The sequence below is a fragment of the Anser anser genome (genome assembly GCF_964211835.1).
Source record: "Anser anser genome assembly, chromosome: 26".
Taxonomy (NCBI): domain Eukaryota; kingdom Metazoa; phylum Chordata; class Aves; order Anseriformes; family Anatidae; genus Anser; species Anser anser.
In genome coordinates, this window is record NC_139747.1 from 1,946,604 (window position 1) to 1,964,083 (window position 17,480).

At 61.3% G+C, this 17,480-nt stretch overlaps 1 protein-coding gene across 1 annotated transcript; it reads right to left on the minus strand.

Moving 5' to 3' along the window:
• Positions 1-1,261: 1,261 nt before the first annotated feature.
• On the minus strand, positions 1,262-17,434 carry LZTS1 (leucine zipper tumor suppressor 1). Its single transcript, XM_083811561.1, has 4 exons — positions 17,289-17,434; positions 5,819-6,309; positions 4,784-5,605; positions 1,262-3,742 (listed from the first exon to the last, which is right to left on the minus strand). Exons 2-4 carry the CDS (start codon positions 6,167-6,169, stop codon positions 3,074-3,076), a joined length of 1,842 nt encoding a protein of 613 aa, XP_083667687.1. The 5' UTR covers positions 6,170-6,309; positions 17,289-17,434; the 3' UTR covers positions 1,262-3,073.
• Positions 17,435-17,480: the final 46 nt, after the last annotated feature.

A 17,480-nucleotide genomic window follows, 5' to 3' on the forward strand; every position in this document is an offset into this window, starting at 1 on the left:
GGCTTTGTGCTCCTTCCTGCACTCCTCCTGGGCGTGCAGCAACAGCGGTGTCCTGGCCACGGCTCTTTCTGCTATTTGGCTGTCCCTGCAGTCCCACAGCACCCTGACACAACCCCACGGGGTCCTGGCGGGTGCCGCTGCCCTGCTCCTGCTGCTACCTGAGGCAGGGGATGCTCCCAGCCCTCCTGCGGGGTTGGCACAGCTTTTTTCTCACCAGCAGCTTCCTTAGGGCCGCCCTGGACATTCGAGATCTCCGCTCCCTCCGTCTCTCTCCCATTCCCCTCTCCCTGCCCTGGCTGCTGGGCTGTCACCACAGCGGGGACACGCACTACATCGGGACACAGGTGGCCCCGTTAAGCCCCCGCTGCGCTGCCCCGTTGTTGTGTCCTCCGTGGGCTGGGGACGTTCCCTGGGATAACTTGGGATGAGATGGGACAGCAGCCGGCCCGGGGGCTCCTCCCTGCTGCTGCCCTAAACCCAAACACGGGATAAGCCCGGCTTAGCCGGCGGCACCCGGAGGTGTTTTGCAACAGAAGGTGCCGCTCGGGGAAGAGCGGGCTCGCACGCACGGCTTTCTATCTCCTTTCTCCTCGGCAGTTTTCAAAGGCTCTAAAAATAAACCTGCCTCGCGCCCCAGGCAGCGCCGGCGATGCCAAGGTTTCCCTGGAAAGCGGGGCTGGGGCTGGTACCGACCGAGGTTTTGGGCACGGAGCAGCCCGTGCGTGGCTCGGGCCCCGTGGGAGCAGCCTGGCGGGTTGGGACGAGTGGTGCTGTCCGCAGTTGGAGTGCTCCCCTTTTTTTTGTGCTCCCAGTTTTGGGGGAAAACAGTGTTAAATAGTCAAAACATGTGCCGGCTTTTGCCAAGCTGTTTTCCCTGTATCTCTCTGTAATTGTTTTCTATGGCTCCATTGCTGGGGAGGGACAAAAATCGACCCGTCTGCAAGGACGGCGGCACGCGGGGGGATTATCTCCTCCTTTCCAGCACCCCCGCGCTCGCTCGCTGCTTTGCCATGCATGGGTTATCCCAGCTGCAAAGCAGAGATAACGCCGCTTGCCCATGCAGGAAAGCACTGGCAGGGCTGGAAAGGAGCAGGGCCAGGTGGAAGGATGTCCCCAAAGGGGACCGCGGTGCCTGCCGTGATAGATGGTGCATTGATTGGGGGGTGATGTGCCCTGGAGAGGGGCATGGAGAAATTCGGGTGCTCACCAGTGGCAGAAGCGCTCTGACCACCGCCGAAGCAGGCACTCGGAGAGCACGAGGTAAGTTTTAAAAAATTTATTTATAAATAAAACCATAAAATTACCAGTAGTTTACATCAGTCACCAGAAATAACATCCAAAAAAAAAAAAAAAAAAAAGGAAAAACAAAAAAACCTGCAGAAAAATAATTATATGTACAGGCTGCGGCCGTGGGGGCAGGGCAGCCGCTACTCACACCGGGGAGCGACACATCTGCGATGCATACGGTCACACACAGCGTTGTGCAAAGGCAGCACGGCGACGCCTCCGGGCGATCACATCGTACAGCGCTGGCTGCTGAGGACGCGGGGATGGGGTGACGGGGACGGGGACGGGCAGGAACGGGGCTGGGCGGCCGGGCAGGGCTCTCCGCTCCCGCCTGCGCGTGTTTGGCACGGAAAAAGCTCGTGGGAGAGGGGCTCTGGCTCGGATGTGGGGTGTGCGGGGGGGACAGACCCGCTCGGGGCAAGGATATGGCTTGGGTGATGCAGAAAATCCCAGCTGGAGAGGGGCTGGGTGCGGAGCCGGTGCGTTAGGCACTGGGAGCCATCCCTCGTCCCCCGCTCTTTTGGCTCTCCAAAACTGGGCACAGGGTGGCCGTCCCGATGCGGTGGCCATCCATCCCAACGCGGTGGCCATCCCTGCCCTGCATCTCGAGGGCCAGATTTGGAGCCTGGGGTTTGCTCTTCTCCAGCAAGCCGTGGCTTGGGCTCAGCAGGGACGTGCCGGGGTGCTGGGGTGGTACAGAAGGCACAGACTGGTTTCTGTGTGTTGTGTGTGCCGGCTGGCTGGAGCAGGGCGAGGGGCTCTGAGCTGTGTTGTGGGCACGCCAGGGGGTCCCTGTGCTCCACAGCGTGGACTGGGGGGCTTCAGGTGAGGATATGGGGACAAGGGACGTGCGGGTGCACGGTGGTCGTGGGTGGGAGGTGATGCCGATGGGGGTGTTGGGTGTAAGGGGCTTGGTGCTGGGTGCTGGAGTGACTGCTGTGACGGGAGAATAGGGGGAAAAAAATCTGCATTTTTGGTTGCTGCAACTCTAAAAAGATACAGAGAAGGCGGGAAGCATTTAACTCTGGATTTTCTTTAAAAATAGAAATCCCTGCTGATTTCTGGCTACTTCCACCTTCTGCTCCCTGAAGCTGGAAGGCGTTTTGCTTCCCGAGAGGCACCTCTGGAGACCGGGCACCTCTTGGCAGGTGCCTTGGGTGAGCTGACGGCCGTGAGTCCCTCCGGGAGCTGGTGCTTCCCCCTGTGCATGGGGCACACCGAGGGTTGCTCCCGTCCATGGGTGCAAATCAGTGTGTGCGTGTGTGCAGGGTCCTTCCGAGGCACTGCAGGAGCTGGAGGACAGGAGGAGGGGGTCAGGGCTTCCAGCCTGAGCTGGGGCACTTGGGCTGGCTCCGTGGCTCCTGGTGTGCCCAACATCAGCTGATAAAAGATAAATAACACGAGAGCAGCTCCGTGCTTTCCCCAGGCTGTGGCGGCGATGTGCTGGGGGCTCTTTCCTCTTGAAGCTGGTGATGTCCCCGTCCCCAGAGCCGTGCCACCATGCAGGTCCTGGGCATTTTGCATCATTCCGTTACCCGAGCGTTTGCTGCCCTGCCCGCCCCCGTCACCAGCTTCTCGGTCCTACCGGGGGGCAGGGGGGAGGCGAGGGGGGCTGCTGGCACGTCACCATTGGCACGAGTGGCTTCTTCACCTCTGCAACACGACAGGCAGCGGCGGGCACGCCGCGGGGCGACGCGGGGAGGGAGGGGAGCTGGCCAGGCCGCCAGCTCCGCTAATAAATACATGGCTCATCTCAACTGTACAAGGAGGAGAAGGCAGACCCGGGTCAGATCTCGGTGGCGATGATGTCCTCGTAGGGGACGTCGGCGCCGGGTATGTCCAGCTCGATGGGCTCCTTGCCGTCTTCCCCGGCGGCGAGCTGCTGGAGCATCTTCTCCAGGTTCTGGTTCCTCTTGTACATGTGCAGGTAGCTCTGCTGCAGCTGCTTCTGGTAGTGAATCACCTTCTCCTTCTCCTCCTTCCACGTCTGCCGCTCGTGCTGGAAGCCGGAGGTCATCTGCTCGTTGTTGTCCCGCTCGGCCTTCAGCTCGGCCCTCAGCCTCTCCACCTCTCCCTGCAGGGCCTGCGCATCGTCCGCCATGGCCTGGCAGGGCCTGGCCCCGTCCCGGGCCTCGCTCAGCTGCTCCTTGAGGACGGCCAGCTCCGTCCGCAGGTCCACGATCTCCTGCTCCAGCAGGTTCACCTTCTCCCTCAGCAGCTCGGACTCGTTCTTCTTGCGCTGGAGCTCGTTCTCGCACACCTCCAGCTCCATGGCTTTGGTGCGCAGGGAGCCCTCCAGGTCCTGGGTCTTCATCTCCAGCCCGTCCATCTTGGCCCTCACCTCCTTCAGCTGGGCCTTCAGGCTGAGGATCTCGGAGGTCTTGGTGTTGAGCTCGGTCTGGGACTCCTTCAGCTGCTGCTTCAGCAGGGAGATCTCCCCCGACTTCTGGCACACCTGCGGGCAGGGAGGCAGCACCCGGGTTAGGGTGCTCGGGGAGCACCCACGGTGGGGCTGAACCCCACGGGATGGGGCACCCATGGGAGCAGGGCAGGGAAATCCCACTGAGCTCCCCCCTCTGCCCCATCAGGGCTGGGACCGATGAGCCCAGGGGTGGCTTTTGGGTATCAGCATCAGCTACTCTTGGTGGGACCCTGCAGGTGGGACGGCGGCGGGGCTTACGGGGAGGGGATGGTGATCATATCCTATAACTTGTGGTGTCTTTGCAAGCTGTACGGTAAACCCTTGCCTGAAAGGGAGCCAAGGAGAACACCAAGCTCCTGGAAGCACAGCGGGCACGAGCTGCGCTCCTCCCTGCGCAGTCACAGGGAGCATAGCTTGGTGTATTTAATTCAGTGGGTGATCTGACTTTTCAGCTGTTTAACGGTCTTTGCCCAGCAACACCCGATCAGTAAGAAAATTAAGCTTCGGCGTGGGGTGAGAGGTTTTACTGCTTTTCAATAAAGGACCACAGCAAGGCCAAGACTCCATGGGAAGGCAGCCCCTTACCGCTCCCTTGGGGCAGGCAGCCTGGAAGTCCCTGCGCTGGAGGTTGGAAGCACTGGGTTATTTTAATGACTGAGTTTATTATTTAATTATTTTAATATTATTTTAAATATTATTTTTAAAAATTTATTAAAACAATTTAAATTTTAAATAATTTAAATTATTTTAAATATTATTTTAATATTATTTAATGATTATTTAATGTGGAAGTTTTTTCCTCATACGATGTGAAGTGCTGAGGGGTTAAAGGTTCAGAGCCACAGCTTAGAGCCGCCAGGTGACAGACTGGGGCTCCCCTTGGCTTAAACATCTACCTCCTGGGTATGGAGGGTGCATGGGCTGGGCGCATGCCCCCCCTGCACTGCTCAGCCCCCCCGTGCTGCTAAAGGTGTGGGTATAAAATGGGGAAGAGCCGCTGGTTTGCTGCCGGTGCTGGCGCCATCTCCTCCCCCGTGCAGCCTTTGCTTTCAGCCCTGTCCCAGTGCCACCTACCTCCCATTGAGTCTCCTCCAGCGCCGGGGCGAAGCTGGTCTTCTCCTTCTCGTAGGACCTCAGCTTGGTCTCCAGCAGGTTTTGCTCTTTCATCAGGTTCTCCAGCTCCTCCCGGAGCTGCTTCTTCTCCTGCTGCAGCTGGAACACCTGGAGGTGGAGGACCTGCTGCGTCCGCTGGGTTTTCTGCGAGGTTTGCTTGAGCTTGCTGTTGCATTTCTGCTTGAGGCCCTCCAGCTCCTCCTTGCAGCGCCGCTGCTTCTCCTCGTAGGCCTGGCAGGAGCTGATTTCCTTCTCCTCGAAGCTCAGCTGCAGCTCCTGCAGCTCTCCCTCCCTCTCCAGCAGCTTCTGCTCCAGCTCCTGGATGGTGGACTCGTCCGTGGAGATGGGCGATCGGATGCAAGTGGTCTTCTCGGCGGCGTGGTGGTGGGGGGCTTTGCCGGGGTTGATGATCTTGTTGCCCCCATCGGAGAAGGACATGGCCTTGAGGCTCATCATGTTGCTGTCCTGGATGACGGCGCACTGCATGATGTTGTGCGCCGAGCCCCCGAAGCGGCTGATGGGCCCCAGGGGGGCGACGAGGGGGTCGAGCTGGTAGCTGCTGCTGGTGCTGTGCGTCGGGAGGCTGGACATGGAGTTCCTGCCCGAGTCGGACAGCCCCCCCGAGCACGGCACCGGCTTCAGCTCCTGCTCCTTGCCTTTGTCCGGGGGGTGCAGCTGCTGGGGAAGGTGCCCCCCGTTCTCCGGGGAGGAGTGGAGGATGGCGCCGGAGCGGGGCAGCACTGGCTTGAAGGCGGTGGGTCGCGCAGCGGGCTTCTCCACGCCCTGTGGGAAGAGCAGATCCCGTCAGCACAAACCCACACCACGTAAGCATCTTTCCTTCATCCCTTCTGCCTCCCCCCAAAGCACAGAACACCCCCAGCTGCAGCCTTGTGATAAAACCCATCAGCAACCAGCCCCACACACTTCCCCACCCCATAATTGCAGCCCCGATGGGGCAGGGACCCACACATCTGGGGCACCCTGTCCCCTACTGACCACGTCCAGCTGACCAGGGAAGGGCATCAGCTTCTGCGGCGTGGGCGTCCCGAAGTCCACGCCGCTGGTGCTGGCTTGGCCGCCCAGCTCCCCGCCGGCGAGCGAGGTGTAGTCCGGGCGGTGGGAGCCGTGCGCCTTCTGGCTGACCTTGATGTAAAAGAAGTCCTCATTCTTGCTGCTTTTGGAGCCGGATTTGTGGCTGGAGTCCTGCGAGAAGCCGAAGCGGAGCAGCCCGTCCGAGTACCTGTTGAGCTTCTTCAGGTGGGACGACTTGCGGAGCTTGTACTGGGAGGCTCGGCAGTGCTTGCTGTGGAAGCTGTGGCCGGAGATGAGGCTACTGACGCTGCCCATGCTGCTCCCGGGCGGGGGGCACGCGGCGGGGGGAGCGGGGCCCGGCGGGGCGGCGCGCTGGGGGGGCGTCTGGGCGGCGGGCAGAGCCGGCCGCTGCTGCAATCATAGCAAAGATCTCGCTGCGCCCCGGAGCTGAGGTCCTGCGGGGGTAAAGAGAGGGGTGAGCAAGGCTGGGGGGGGGAGGATGGGTGGGATTGTGCACCCCCAGGCCAATCCTGCACCCATGGGCCGAGCTGGATCGGTGCCGACGCGAGTGCACGTGTGTTTGGGTGCAAGCTGGCACGGGCAGCTGGAAGGGCTCGTGCAAAGGGCGTGCGTGCTCCTTGGGTGTGTGCAAGGGAGAGGGATGCTCACAGTGGGGCTAAGGGAGGAGCAAGGCTTTCCCCAGCACATGGGGACAGCTCCAGAAGCCTCTCTGCCTCCCCGAGGCCGGCTGGCACCCACCATGGCACGGCTGGGTGCCTCCTGTCCCAAGCCTGGGTGCTGGAAGGGGGCTGCCAGGTGCAGGGGCACGCCAGGAGCCTCATGGGGCTGCACGGCAAGCTCTGAAAATGAGGATTTAGAGAGATCTTCGGTGCCTGGTAGGCACCGATTTCAACACTCGCTTGTGCCCTGCAGGATGAATCTGCTCTCCCGACAGCCACGCTCAGCGCCGCTCCTGCAGCAGCCTCTGGCTCCCGGATTTCTCTCCAATTTCCAGTGCTCCTCTTAACCTGCCTGAAAAGGGATGCTGTGAGGCTTAATTACGCTTAATGCCGGTGCAGCACTTAAGACGACGAGAGGCGTTATGTGTGTGCGCTGAGCGCTGCGATTACAGTTCGGAGGTATGCCGGGCTCTGCATTAATTCTCTTTGTTAGTGGGGGGAGAGAGAAAAATCCCAGCTCCTGGTGGCCTGTGCAGTGCTCGGCTCCCCGTGTCAGGAAGATAATGGAGATGCACCTTCCAGCTGGGTAATTAAAGGGTGAGGTGGGGAGAAGGGGGATGAGCTGCTGGTAGGCAGAAATTAGAGCACAATCAAAGTGAGCTAAATCCAGGTTGCATAGGAAGCCGGGAGAGAAAAGGGGAATTGTTTGGTGGCTGAGTCACTTGGGGAGCGCGAACAATCGGAAACCTCCCCGCTGCCTGCAGACTGCTCAATGCTGCTGGGCTCTGCACCGGGGTGCTCAGCACCCACAGGATGGGGTCAATGGCATGGGTTGGGTGCTGCCTGCTTGTCCCATGCAGCCACATCCTGACAGCCCTAGGGAGCTGCTCCCGCGTTTCCCCCAGTTTCCTCCTGTCCTGACTTTCCATCGGGATCCTTTGCTGGTTCCTCTGCACCCTGAGCAGGACAACCGCAACCTGTGCTCTTCCCTCAGCTTTATTTGTTTTCTTTTCCTCCGTGCCCTGAGGACCCAGATTGATTAAGTGTCAACCAAAAGTCCCAGAAAGACAGAATATCCGCTTTAATCCCTAAATCCATTTTCGAGAGATTAAGAGAAGTAAGCAAGGAGCGGGGTCTGAGCTGCTGCCTGGCTGCTGCTATGTTAAAAGTGATCGATGACTTCGGATTCATTCATTTTTACAGGGTAAGAGGCATAATGCGCGCGGAGGGGGAGGAAGCGCTGCAGGGAACAGGATAATTGGCACAGAAGGCTGCTCCGCCGGCGTGTTCCCGACACCGCGCCCGTGTGTATCTGCCTGCCGAAGAAAAAAGGCAGTGTCACAGCACAAAAGCTGCCAGCTCTCGCTGTGGCATCTCGGAGACAGCGTTCAACATGTGTGAGCCAGCGAGGGGAAGGCAGCGGTCTATTCACGCACACCGATGGCAGAGGTGTCGGGGAGCTTTGGCGCCCTACGGCGCAGGTCCGCAGCTCCGGAGCACCTCGTGGGTGTCCCTCGGGCTGCTGCCGCCTTGATTTTTTTATTATTATTATTATTTATTTTTTTTGAGTGCCTGCAGAAGATGGGAGAAACGCTGGGGAGGGAGAGCTGGGACTTTCCAGTCTCTTGGCAGGAGGCGTTTCAATCAATCCCAGCCCTCCTACGCATGCCTGGGAGGGCCGGGCACGTCTTTTTCTTCTCCTTCCCTCTTTCGATTTAAAAACGAGCACTTTGAAAGCCGTGGAGGAGTTGGCATTCAACCGTACAGTGTTAGCAGAGAGCAAAAGGTGCTGGAGGCAGCGGGGCTGGGAGCACAGCAGCGCGCCGGGCGAGCAGAGGGCACGGGCTGGTGCTCCCAGAGGGGGCTGGATTTGTCCCCTGCCTTGCTCAGCCTCCCTGTGTGCTTGTGGCTTCCCCTGCGTCACATCTAGTGACCGTGTGACGCTACAGGGAGCCAGATTGGTTTGCTGAGCCGACCGAAAACTACTCGTTATATACGTACAAGCATGTATATATATATGCATGTGTGTGTATGCATATGCATAGAGAAAGAGACATCACGGGGGGGGTTGCGTGCTTGGCAGCAGCCCCACGGTTCAGCTAGGTTAGGCATACTGCAAAGTGTAAAATGGGGGTGGACAAACAAAAATAGGAGTGATGCAAGCGCCCCAGCAGCGGTGGGTGCCCCGCGTTGTGTGCCCCTGGGTGCAAGCGTGCAGCCGTGGGCAGGGGGCCGGAGGCAGCACAGCACCACGCAGCCCCCCCGGGCACAGGCTGCTGACAAAAGCAGGTCCAGGCTGTCTGGGCAGGGGGAATCGGGGCTGGCCCCACTCTTGCTTTTTCAGCAAGAGGAGAAAAAAACGAGCGGCGTCCCACATTCCTTCCCAAATCCAATCATGCCTGCCCTGCAATCATGCGCAGGAGAACAACTCTCCCGTTGCTGCCCTTGTTGCAGGAATTTAATCTTATCTCCTCGCAGCACAGCTTCTTTGAAGCCTTTCCCTTTTCCTCGCGAAGTTTTCACAGGCAGTTCCTCTCTCTCTGCTCTCCCCAGCCAGGTCACCTTAGTGGGAGCCTTCGTTTCTTTCCGGGCTTTGCAGCCTAACTCCCTCCCTGCTGATCCTGTTCTTCTCCCCCTGGTATGGGAGAGCTTCCTTCTCTCCTGCACCCTCTCGCCTACTCCTTTTCCCTCTCGCATTATTATTCATCGTTTCTGTGCAGATGCACCCACACATTTGGGTGTTTGTTGGGAGATGCACAGATAACACAGAAGCAGCAGCAGCTGCCAAGAGCTGGATCCAGGAGCCGTCTCCTTCCTCTTTCCCTCGATCGCCGCCAGGTGATGTGCCCTTGTTTTGCTCAACGATTTGGGTCTTTGAGACGCTAAGAATGTGGCCCCAGGGGGAAAATGTGGGCATTTCCATGGTGAAAAGCCATGCACGTGCTACCTGGAGCATCTGACTAAATGATTTTATGAAGAGGCGGCTTAATCCAAAACTTGGAGAGCAGCAGTCCCACTGAGCCGGGCTTGGGATCTGGAATCAAAACCGGGATTTGCTGGATTAAACAGGACCGCACGTCCTCGATGCTGGCGAACACCAGGCTGGTGACAGAGGGGCCGCCCCGGGCTGTGCGAGCATCCCCTTGCCTCTGCTCCTCTGCTCGGGCTCTCCCGCTCAGCCCTCTCTCCCAGTGCCCTCCTCCAGCCTTGCTCAGTTCAGTCTCCAAAGAAATGGAAGCAATGAGGTTTGGAGAGCCCCATCGGCGGCACCGACCTTGCCCCCACCCCGTAATCTTCGCCCTAATGGCGCTAATGGGAATGAATTCGAACGCCGCCCAGGCAGCCGCCGTCCTCGCGGTGCTCAATTGTGGCTCGGTGCCGGCGCAGGGCCCCATTACAAGGCTTTCATTCACTCCGAGGCATTGTCCCCCGCTCATTCACTGACATTCATTGGGATCGTTTTGATCGGAGGCAGCGGGTGAATTGAATCGGGGCGCACAAAGCGCGCGCCATGTGTTCTGCCCTGATTTGCCATTAGCGGAGGGGGACACTCCAGATGAAGAATAACCGGCCTCAATTACATGTTACATCCACTCTAATAGCCCGGGAGTCCATCACACTTAATGTTATTTCAATGAACACTGAGAGAATTCACACCCCCTGGCTGGGGCTTGTTAGAGGAGCCAGCAGAGGGTTTGGCAGAGGTTTGGGTGGGCTCGGTGCCAGTGTGGCAGTCGGAGGCTGCGCCGTGCCTGCCAGTGTCCCCTGGCAGCTGGGCTCTTACCGGGATCCCGCTCGGGCCCTGGAGGTGAAGGTTCAATTGCTCAACGGGGAGAAAAGCAACAAAAGGGAATCTGTACCCGTTTTGAAACCCAGCAGCAGCACCAAGCGTTGCCTCCTCGCACCCGGCTCCTGCAGGAGAACGGCTCGGGTGTCACTTATTCCCCACCACTTACTCCTGCCAGCCTTGCTGGGAAAGGCAAAATATCATTGCTGAACGCTTCATCTGCTTTGAGAAGAGCTCAAGGGAGCTTCACGCACCCGTGTCCCATCTGGGCAAGGCATCTGGAGAGGGAGAGCCCGGTCCCGAGCTGGGGCGAGCCGACAAGCGGCCTTCGTGGGTGAGCAGGGCAAAGCGGCGCTGTGAGGTTGTAGGCGCCTGGCTTAAGCTACGTTTGGGGAAGCCAGTGCTAGGATAAGAGGAATTTCTCAAATCGACAATGAATCATATTGGCAGAGCGAGCTTTAGAGGATATTGACTCAACGCCCGCCGTGCAGAGCTTCCTTTCACGCTGCGCGGGGAAACCGCCGCGTTTCCCTGAGCGGGAGCCCCGGCCAGGCAGGGAGGCTCCTGGCCCTGCCCGGGGACGATTGCACAACCTGCAGAAATTCGGGGCGAGTCAGCAAAGCCCCGCGACTTCAAGCGTCCGCATTCCTGCAGAGCCTCGTGCTTCCCTCGCAGCAAATGCGTACCGGACGGTTGGCCCGAGCACAAAGTAACAGCACAAGCAAAGATGCGGGCTGCAAAAAGCGGTGCGCTATTCTCGCTGCTTCCCTAGCCCGAGAGGGACTGAGAAGTGAGACAAACCAGGCATAGGGACATCGGGATATCAGGGCACGGGGACAGCAGGACATCGGGGTATCGGGACATTGGGACGTCCCCACGCTGTTCCAGGGTCCTGATCCTCTGCTGGCCCTGCTCTTGCCACCCGGGGCTGGTCTGTCGCTCTTCTCTGAGCTCCTTGTGCCGCCTATTTCTGCTGGTGACCTCAGGTCTGCCCCAACGTCCCCATCCCTCAGCTCAGACCAGCGCCCAAATGTTTCTCACCCTGCTTTAGGTTAAACCCAGAGCCCTCCAGCTCAGGGCTGCGCTGCCTTTCTACACGAGCTTATGGCAGGGAACCAGTTCCCAGCCTTCGCCTGCCTCCACGCGAAGGAAAACCACCTGTGGCCCCCGAGCTACCCGGAGCTCCTGGCGGCTCCATCCCGCTCCTGCCAGCAGCCTCGCGCAGATTTCGGCACCCGTCAGTGATTCAGCAGCGCCCACGCAAGTCAGATCAGTCATGCTCCCGGTACAAAGGGAACGCTTGTACGAGACGCGGTTAAATATTCCCGGGCTGGGGAGAAAGATCTTTTCAGCTTAACTTCAGAGCATCTGGCTTTTCCCATTAATGAGCAACTAATACTGCAATTAAAGCCCCGCTAATTGGAAACTCGGAAAAGCTCGGGGGGTTGTCTCCCGCAGGTTTGCTGCTCGCTGGGGGCACACCTGGGCACGGCCACCTCCTGCAGCCCGGGGATCAGCACCCTGCCCGCGACAGGACCAGCTCCGCACCGAGGCTCCCGGCAGCACCCTTCTGCTAACGGGGCAACTTTTCGGGAAGGGTTTTTGCGTCCCCGGGAGCTCGCAGTCCCGGGAGGACCGTGCGGGCGAGCGCATCCCTCGCCGCCCGTCCCCGCCAGGCTGGCAGGTGGGAAGCGGCCGCTCCGTGCCTCAGGGGGGGGCCTCGCCTCCCCGCCACGGTGCTGCTTATTTTGGGAACCGTCTGGGGCTGGCAGCTGGTGCCGGGGTGGGTGACAGCTGAGCCCGGCTTTCACTTGGGATCCGCGAGGCCCCTTCTCGCGCATCTATTTCCGACCCTGTAAAACACAATCTGCCAGGGTGTGAAGATTTGGGGGGGGGGGGGGGGGGGGGGCAGCCAAAAAGGATGGTTGTGAGGGGCTGGCGTGCCCGAGGCGGCTTCAGCGGCTCCGTGCATCGTGCAGGTGCCTCCGAGCGGGGCTGGGAGCTGCAGGCACCGTCCCCTAATGCCTGCGGGGTGCCCGAGCTCGTCGAGGGGCTGCAGCCCCCGGTGTCCTGCACATCTCCCACGCGCTTTCATTGGGGTCTAGTCGATGCAAAGGGTCCAGCCCAAAATAGCAAGAACTTCACGTAACTCGAGATGTGCCCTAGATACTTCTCCTCCCAGCTTTCTGCTTCCACGGGCTTTGCACGTCCCTTCCTCTGTCCCCTGACTATGGATAGGGCAGTAACGAGGGATGGGGAGCCTGTTCCCCCCAGGTGATGACAAGGTGGTGGTGCCACAGGTTTCTTCCACGAACCAGTCCCTCCCCGGCTGCCAGAAAACACCCCGAGTGAGGCTCTCTCTGCCGCAGCCCCCCCGGAGCACACGGAGGAGAAGCATCCTCTCCGTGCACAGGGGAAAATTTAGAAGTGGAGCTGCGGGCTGCCATGGAGACGGGGCTCCGCTGGCAATCTTCTCGCCTCTTATTGCCTCCCCCCCTCTCCCAGGCGGCTGAGAAGCAGCCAGGAGCACGGCCCTCGTTGCTCCTGCCCTCGAGGTAGGACCTCGATCGAGATCTGCCACCGAGCTGAGATCCTCTCCGGGTCAGGTCCGTGCCTGGCTTCACCGCGCCCGAGCTCCAGAAGGGAGCCAGGCGACATTTCGGTGCTGTCCTTCCCTGTTTGAGGTACCAGTTGTGCCGTGATGTGCCTGAATGCTGGGTATTTTTGTACCCTGCGTGACGCTCAGCCAAGAGGGAGCTGAGAAAAAAGCAACTTCTGCCTGTTGATGAAAAGCCCGGCTCGGTCCCTGCCGTGCAGAGCATCTGCTGTGCTGCCGCTGCCTTCTCATCCTCCCTCACCTCCTTCTCTTGCTCTCCGGAGTGTTACAAGTCCTCAGCCCTGCTCCGCTCAGCCAGGCTCCAGCGCAGCAGCCACAGAAGGGGGAAAAAAACCAAAAAGGCAAATTCAGCTCTCGCTTCCTATTTCCCTCCTCCTCTTTTTTTTTCAGCCTTGGCCCATTGTGAACACCACCCCTTTAATGCCTGGCTGCCAAACGGAGCGAGTCTCTCCAAGGAGAAATGTGCTTCAAAGTTGCAAGGAATACTCAATTAACCTTTAAACGAGATCGCCCATAACTGGCTTATGGAGATGTCGTTTAACTGTTTAAAAAAATAAACACGGGTGCTGGCATTTCAGGGCAGTTTGTCTGTTGGTGCGGTTCTGGCTTTTGCTGCTGTTACCCCTGGAGTCTCGCTAAAAGGCGATTAAAAACCGAAACGCTCCTTCCAGCTTCTGAGCTCCAACCTCTGACATCCTTTTCTTTGCTTGTGCAATATGGCCAGTGGCCACGTTTATCCCTTCTGCACGTAGGAAAAACTCGATAAACGCCTTAGAAAACAGCGGTGGGGGAGAGGAACTCCACTTGTCCAGGGCGAGAGGTTCAGCAGAGGAGGATAAATAATTACGGAGCCCCTTTTGCGAGGAGGGGAGCAGGCGCACGCATTGCTACCCTCTGCTGGAAGGAGCCGGCCTGCTCGGAGGCCTGAGGAGGTGAACGAGATCCCCGTCGAGCCCAGGAGGAGAACTCGGCGTGTGAGGAAGAGGAAGAGGAAGGTCTGAAACATGGTGCTGCTGCTGCCCTGAGGCCCCCCCCCAGCTGCACAGCGGAGCAGGGATGGGGCTCGCTGACAGCTCTGGTGTAATCCCAGCCCTACCAGTGCCATGGGGTGCCCCCTGCCCTGGATTTTGCTCCCCAAAACCAGGCGGTGGCCACACGTGCGCACGTCCGGCACTCCCCAGCACCAGCCCGCCGAGCACCGTGCCCGAGGGGGGCTTCTCTTAACGTCAGCGCGCGCAAAAACCCACCGCCGGCGAACAAGCCGTGCAGGAAAGCCTCGGTGACCCACGTGCCAAATCTTTGTGCATTCCCGGCTATTTTTAACTAATCCCTAATGGCAACCATCCACGCAGCTCCTGCCCACTCCTGCCGCACCGCTGCTCGCCGCGCCCCGCGCCGTGCGCCCCGCTGCAGCTGCTGCCAGCCCACCACGCGCCCAGGGCAGCCCCCTGAGCACGCAACGGGAGGTAAATCAGGCAAGGAGCGGCTTGGCCACCTCCAGGAAAAATATTTAGAAGCACACACGGCGCTCAGGAGGTTGGGAAGCGGCGGTAGCAGCAGCTTGGAGCAGCGCTACTATCATTTCACACTTGGCCACGCAGCTCCTCGCACCGCGGGGTGTCTGGGGGTGACCGAGCGTCCCGCGGAGCGTGCCTGGGGCTGGGCTCTCGCTGCCGCAGGCGGGGACGGGTTTCTGAATGGTCTCGAGGAAGGTGGGAACGCGATCCAGCTCTCGGCTGGGTTCTGCTCCCGGTGGCGCTGAGAGCTGCCCACCCCGCCGCGTGCCACGGGTGCCTCACCCGAGCGGGCGCTGAGCGTGACTGTGCCTGCCCGTGGCAAAAGAAAGGCTTCCAAAGAGGGGAAAGCGACGATTTAGGGCTAACAATATCATCAGAGAGAGGCACGGGACGGGAGAGCAGCAGCGGCTGGCTGGGGCAGCATCCCTGCCTCTGCCCCGCACCTGCACGGGCTGGGCTCCCCCTTTTTGCTTCCTCGTGCGCCCGATGTGACCCCCACCGGGGTCTGTCCCCTGCACCCTCAGCACGGGACGCCTGCCCTGGAAGTCCCTGCACCCGCACGGCTTTGCTTGAAACCTCCTTTCCCTGCCCGAGTCTCGCATTCGTTTGCCTCCCACCGCTCCGCAGCGCTGCCTGCCAGGGAAGAGTGACTAAGGGGTGGGTGGCAAGGAACGACTCGGGACCAATTTAGCAGCCCGCGGCGCCAGGAGGAGGGGGTCACCGGGGAGCAGGAGGGGCACGGGCACAGCTGGGGGCATGGCAGGGGCTGCCAACCCCCCCAGCACACGGTTTTTCTCCCGAGTGCACTTTTGCATCTGCCATTAATTTCCCCCGCTCTGATGATTTTGCGCTTACAAGCCGTTGTCCCACTGATTAGCGGCCCTGGTGATTAATTGCACGGGGGATACCACGAAATGGGTACTGGGGGGCTCCGCAGACCCTCGGAGGAGCCCAGCCCTCGATAGGTGCGAGCCGGGCAGGTCGGTGCTGCAGGGCCGGCGGGGGAGGCTGGGTCCAGGCGGGGAGCAGCCGGGCAGGCTCTCCGCTGGCAATTATTTCAAAGGGAGGTTAATCAGCGTCTGGAGCGATGCTATCGGGAGGGCTGATAGCGGAGACTCGCGAGGACTCTCCTTCCTGCTTGCGCTGCACTCGCCGCAGCCTTCGGAGAGGAAAACAAGCTCTCCGGGCTCTCCGGAGGAATGCGGCCAGGCGCGGGAGCTGCTCAGGGAGCTGGGCTGGGTGCTGCTCCCATCGCTGTGAGCACCCCGAGGGGTGCACAGGCCTCGGCTCACTTGTGAGCACTGCAAAGAGGAACTCCTGGCACCGGGGTGCTCCGGCAGCCTCAGGAGAGAAGGTGCCCGGGGCACGGCACAGCTGGAAGGGGCTGACACCAGCGCTGGGGGTGTTGGCAGAAGGGGACGACAGGAAATCAGCTGCAAACACCCAGGGGAAAAGGGGCTCGTAGCAGTGATGCAGCTGGGACTGGGGTGTGTGGGCACGGCCGTGCTCGGTGGGACCGGGTGGGAGCTACTGGGGGCTCCTCCACCAGCCTGGGCCAAGCTGCGTGTGTTGGACCCTGCTGGGAAGCTGCACCCGTGGCCAAAAACTCCTGAGCCATGACAAGAAGCGAGGTGCTCCCTGCAGGGCTCCTTCGGAGACGGCCAGGTGCAAACTCCCCAGCCAGCTGAGCGAAGAGGGGAGCCCTGCCGTGCCGTGCCGTGCCGTGCCAAGCTGTGCTGGGACAGGAGACAGCCACTGCCGGGCTCTGCGGATCTGCCGGCAGCCGTGCGGAGCGGTGAGCAGTGACAGCCCGGCGCCGAGTCCTGCCACAGCCACAGCCCCGCTGGAGCACCGCTTTCAGAGGCTGAGGTTAATCCCCGGCTTTCCAGGATCCGAGGGCCGTGCGTCCTGCAGGCAGCCCTGACCTCCCCCCGTGTGTTTCCGTAGGTGCACGGCCGGGCACGCATCCTGCACACCCGCACCGAGGAAGGCGCTGACACGAGAACCAGCCCGGCCACGCATCTGTGCGCACAAGGAACGGCTGAAACACGGCCAGCGCAGCGGTACCCAGCTGCACGCTCACACGCAGCCGCGCCAGCACCCCGACACACTCGGGGCTTGCACCCAGAGGTGCCCCCAGCCCCCAGCCTCGCCAACCCTCTCCCACCCACGCCGCCCACCCGCTCGCTGCCCGTCCTGCCCCACGCAGCCGGGCACCACCGGCGGATAATTCCTGACCCGGGCACGCAGTCCCTTTCCCGGGGATGGCTGGGTGCCAGCAGCACCCCGAAGGCACCCGCTCCTTCCCTTCCCTTCCCTTCCCTCCCCGGGGACTTCGGGCGCTGTGCGAGCAGCAGCAGCCCCAAGCCGGGCGCTGAAGGCGCGGAATTTCCCCGCCGCCTCCAGAAGAAGTTTCCCAGACTTGGCGGGGAGCGGAGGGGCAGAGCCGAGCCCTTGGGGGCCCCGCTCCCCACGGGGCCGCGCAGCCGGGGCCGCGCTCGCTTTGGGATGCTCCGGGGGGCACCTCCGGGCCGGGGGGGCTCCCGTCCTCACCCCCCCCGGGCCGTGGGCAGCCCTCCCCGCACCGGGTACCCGAGCCCCGAGCGGTGCCACCGGAGGCTCCAGGCTGTTCCCAGCGCTGTGCTGAGCGCCCCGGGACCGGCTGCGCCCCGGGTACCCCCTCCCGGTGCCCGGTACCCCCCCGAGGCGAGGCGCTGCGCTCCCTTCCGCGCCCCCGGCCGCCACGGAGCAGCCCGAGAGGCCACCCCCGGAGCTGTCCCCTTCGTCCCCTGTCCCCCCTTTCCCCCCGCCCCAAGCCGCGGGGTTCGCCCACCTCGGGTGCCCGCTGGGTGCCGGGCGCGGCGCTGCGCTCCGCGGGGCTCCCGGTGCGCTCCCGGCCGCAGCATCCCCGGCGCGGCGGCGGCGGCGGCGGCGGCAGAGGAGGAGCCTGGAGCCGGGAGCCCCGCTCATCGGCCCGCCCCGGAGCAGCCCCCGGCCTTTGTGTCCCGGCCGTGCCCCCCCCCCC